This window comes from Humulus lupulus, chromosome 8 (genome assembly GCF_963169125.1).
Source record: "Humulus lupulus chromosome 8, drHumLupu1.1, whole genome shotgun sequence".
Taxonomy (NCBI): Eukaryota; Viridiplantae; Streptophyta; class Magnoliopsida; order Rosales; family Cannabaceae; genus Humulus; species Humulus lupulus.
This window is the reverse complement of record NC_084800.1, coordinates 58,997,989-59,001,812: the sequence shown is the minus strand read 5'-3', so window position 1 is coordinate 59,001,812 and position 3,824 is coordinate 58,997,989. Positions and strand designations below refer to the sequence as shown.

Below are 3,824 nucleotides of genomic sequence, written 5' to 3'. Positions count from 1 at the left end.
ATAAATTTGTTTGTTGGTTTGACTTTTTTTAACGTATACTCTTTTAACTAAATTAATTAAAACAAAAAAAATATTCAAAAAATAAAATGTTACTCGTGAAAACCAATCCAAATAAATACAAGTTTTTCTTGGAAAAACAAATAAATATAGATTTTAATACTTAAAATTTGGTCATCATTAATTTACTAATTTGAAAATTCACTATCACTGTAGCATACTCTTTTCCTTTGTTAAAATGTTTGTAACAATGATTTACAAAATTAATTTTATAAGTAAAATATTCAATTTTTGTAACTATCATTTACAAAAATGTTAGATGTTAGAACAACTAATATTAATATTATAACAAGTAGTAACAAAACTATTATAATTAATAATAAAATTGTTACATGCAATAACTAAAACTCATTAAAAAGTATAATTTTCAGTTACAAGATTGTAACAAGTAGTAACAAAACTATTATAATAAGTAAATAATTTTTACAAATTTGAAAACAACAATTATAGATTAATTTATAACAAAAAAAATTATTTTTGTAACAAAATTTTACAAAATTAATTCACAAATAAAATTATATTTTTCAACTAATATTTGCATAAATAATTTATATATTTACTTAACATAATTGTAATAAAAATTTACTAGTTTTATAATTTTAATAGTTATTTATCCTCCCAATATTATTCGTAACACAACATTACTAATTTTTATCAGCTTGTTTTCAATAATTACTCATCTTTTAGTATTATTTAACGAGATTAATTTTAATCCCCTATAAGTATATTTGTAAAAAATATCAATACGACGATCAAATAAAATATTCTTTCGTTCAACTATATTATATATACGTAAATATACTTCATTTATTATATATGACCAGAATAATATACACATATAATAAGGCATTATAATTATTAATTTTAATGTTTTAATTTTATCACTCACAGAAACATATAAATAATCATATAGATAATATTATACTAATATATATGATTAGCAGTACTATAGAGTCATGCCGTATACATATTTATATGGATATACGTCTTCAAACACCCATATCAAAAGTTAAACCGTATATATGACATATACCATATATTTCAATTTTTTTTTGAGATATAGGGTGATGGGTGTAATTTTTCTTGGGAAAGTTACAAAAATACATAAACATTAAAAAAAATATATGAAATATACGGTGGATTACAAAAATATGGATTTTTTTTTATGAAAAACACAAATGGGCAAAAATATAAATATGTAGTGGTATAATTGTAAATATGAATTAGTAAAATAGAACTTTTTTGCAAACATTTGTAAATATATGTTACAAATTTGTTTTGTAAACATCTGTTACAGATTTGTAAATATTTGTTATATGTTCGTAAATAACATTTATAAAAACCAATTACAGAAAATCATTTTTTGTAAATATATTTACAGACTATTTTGTTACAAATTTGTGAACATGTATTACATGCTTGTAAATAATATTTAAATATATATGAAATTCATTTTATAAATAAAAATATATTTACAAATTTATGAAGATATGTTACATGTTTGTAACTCATAATTACTAATTTTGTAACCATCAATACAAAATTGTGAAACCTAATTATATTTTTAAAACATAAAAATATGAGTATTTTTTAATTTATATATGTACAACAACACATGCTTTATTTGTCTAATAAAACAAGTAAATAGTGTAAATATCTAAATCTCACATGAATAAAAATTAAAACAAAAAACAAAAATTAAGCATTTTCAATTGAAAAGGAGAAGTTTTCCTTATCAACTTCATATTTATCAGAGTTAGAAAGAGCTCTAATGACCACATCGTTTATAAAAGAGGAACCAGACCTCAATCTTTATGGGCAAACTCTTGAACACGTTGACATCAAAACCCAGTAAATAACAATGCAATAGAGATTAATGGATTTACTCATCAAGCCACAAATATAAATGGGGAGAAATAGAGAGAGATGGTGAGACCACTACAAAAGCTAGAGAGAGGAATAGTGAGAATGGGTAGAGAAAATTGGTTTACAATTGTGGTGAAAATAGTGAGAATGGAGAGAGTTAAAATCTTAAAAAATGTGAGAAAATGGAGAGGCAAGTCCAGGTCACAACAGTGCAGGAGAGAAGTAAGGTTTTACTTTTCACCGTATAAATGATATAAATATCCGTAAATGTAATATTAGAAATCATATTTTTAATATACACCATATATATTGAATTTTTTAAAAGATTACCGTGAGTTGTGTAATTTTCCAATAAGTATTTACCCTCACATATGTAAATTTCTCAATTGGACATTTATATTTGAGAGAACTTTTGTTATGTTTTTGGGCTTTTGGGCCTAGAAAAGCTTATCCATTTTGAGTGAGACTCGTTATGGTAAAAAGAAAAAATGATGAGCAGCGCGCAGTCGTCTGAGTTGAGCAGAGCAATGGCAGCCAGCATAGGACCCTCTTTATCTTTCTCCTCCATTACCAACATAAACACTAGAGTTGCGGCAGTAGTTCTGGCAAAAAGAGTTGTTTCTTGGGTATCTCCTTCGTTATTTCGACCATGCCAGCTTCGTCATCGAAAAATGCCGATTTTTTCTGTTGTAGATGGAGAAGAGTTGGTGGTAGAAGAGGTGCCGGTGGAGGAGGAGGAAGGTTTAGGTGACAACAGTCAGAGTTACAAAGACTACAACCGAAACGACAACGTTTCGACCCGAGAATGGAATAATCGATTGGGACCGTGCAAGTTGTATGTGTGTAATATTCCTAGGAGCTGCGATATTCCAGACCTCATGGAAATGTTTAAGCCTTTTGGAACCATTTTCTCTGTTGAGGTAGTCTTCTTCTTCTTCCCCAGCGCTCAGTGTTAATATCAAGGCTAAATCTTTGGGAGCCAACTGTTGTTTTTTTGTTTTTTTTTGTTTTTCCTTTCTTTCTTTTCTCTTTTTCCGTATTGTGAGATGGGTTTTTCTAGATTTGTAGGAATCTTGAAACGGGGTTAAGTAAGGGTTCTGGGTACGTCACAATTGAATCCATTGAAGCTGCAAAAGCTGCCATTGCTGCTCTGGATGCCACTGTGAGTTTCAAACTCAATTACCCTTTTTTGGTTTGCTTCGATTTGATTCCTATATTAAACTTGTTCTTTATAATTTTGTTTTCTCAAGGATGTTGGAGGAAGAGAGATGCGAGTGAAATTTTCGATTCATATGAATTCGAAGAGGAGGAATCCAGAGTCACTGAACTCGGTTCCACTCGAGAATAAAATATACGAAAGCCCTTACAAGGTCTATGTTGGGAACCTTGCATGGTCTGTTGGACCTGAGTATTTGAGAGACCACTTTAGCCGGTTAGGGAATGTGAAAAGTGCTCGAGTGTTGCGTGATCGTAAAGGAGGCAAAAACAGAGTTTATGGGTTTCTCTCCTTCTCTTCAGCTGCAGAAAGGGACGCAGCGCTGTCATTAAATGGAGAGGCACGAGCCATACAAACCCTATTCTTGCATTTTCTTCATCTTCTTCTCGTATTCCTTATTCAATTTTGTTCCATTCTGTTGCAGGAGTTTCATGGCCGGAAAATGATTGTAAGACAAGAGGAACAGAAGAAGATTCACCCTTGATTTAAGGTATCGAATGAAACATAGTGAAGAAGAAAGAAATGCAAGGCTTAACGTAGTCGTTTATATGTCTAGTCTAGCCTAGTCTACACGTTCGTCTCAATCACAGTTTTGTATTAGCTAAGACCATATTGATGAGTTGTTGTAGTTGAAGCCTTTTGTATATTAACGCTTTAACCAATAGTTTATTATGCGAGAAAGAAA

At 29.4% G+C, this 3,824-nt stretch overlaps 1 protein-coding gene across 1 annotated transcript; it reads left to right on the top strand.

The window, feature by feature from the left end:
* Positions 1-2,387: 2,387 nt before the first annotated feature.
* Positions 2,388-3,824, top strand: LOC133797413 (28 kDa ribonucleoprotein, chloroplastic). The gene is made up of 4 exons (XM_062235306.1): positions 2,388-2,843; positions 2,984-3,085; positions 3,174-3,479; positions 3,564-3,824. The coding sequence occupies exons 1-4, from the start codon at positions 2,412-2,414 to the stop codon at positions 3,621-3,623; spliced, it is 900 nt and encodes a 299-aa protein (XP_062091290.1). The 5' UTR covers positions 2,388-2,411; the 3' UTR covers positions 3,624-3,824.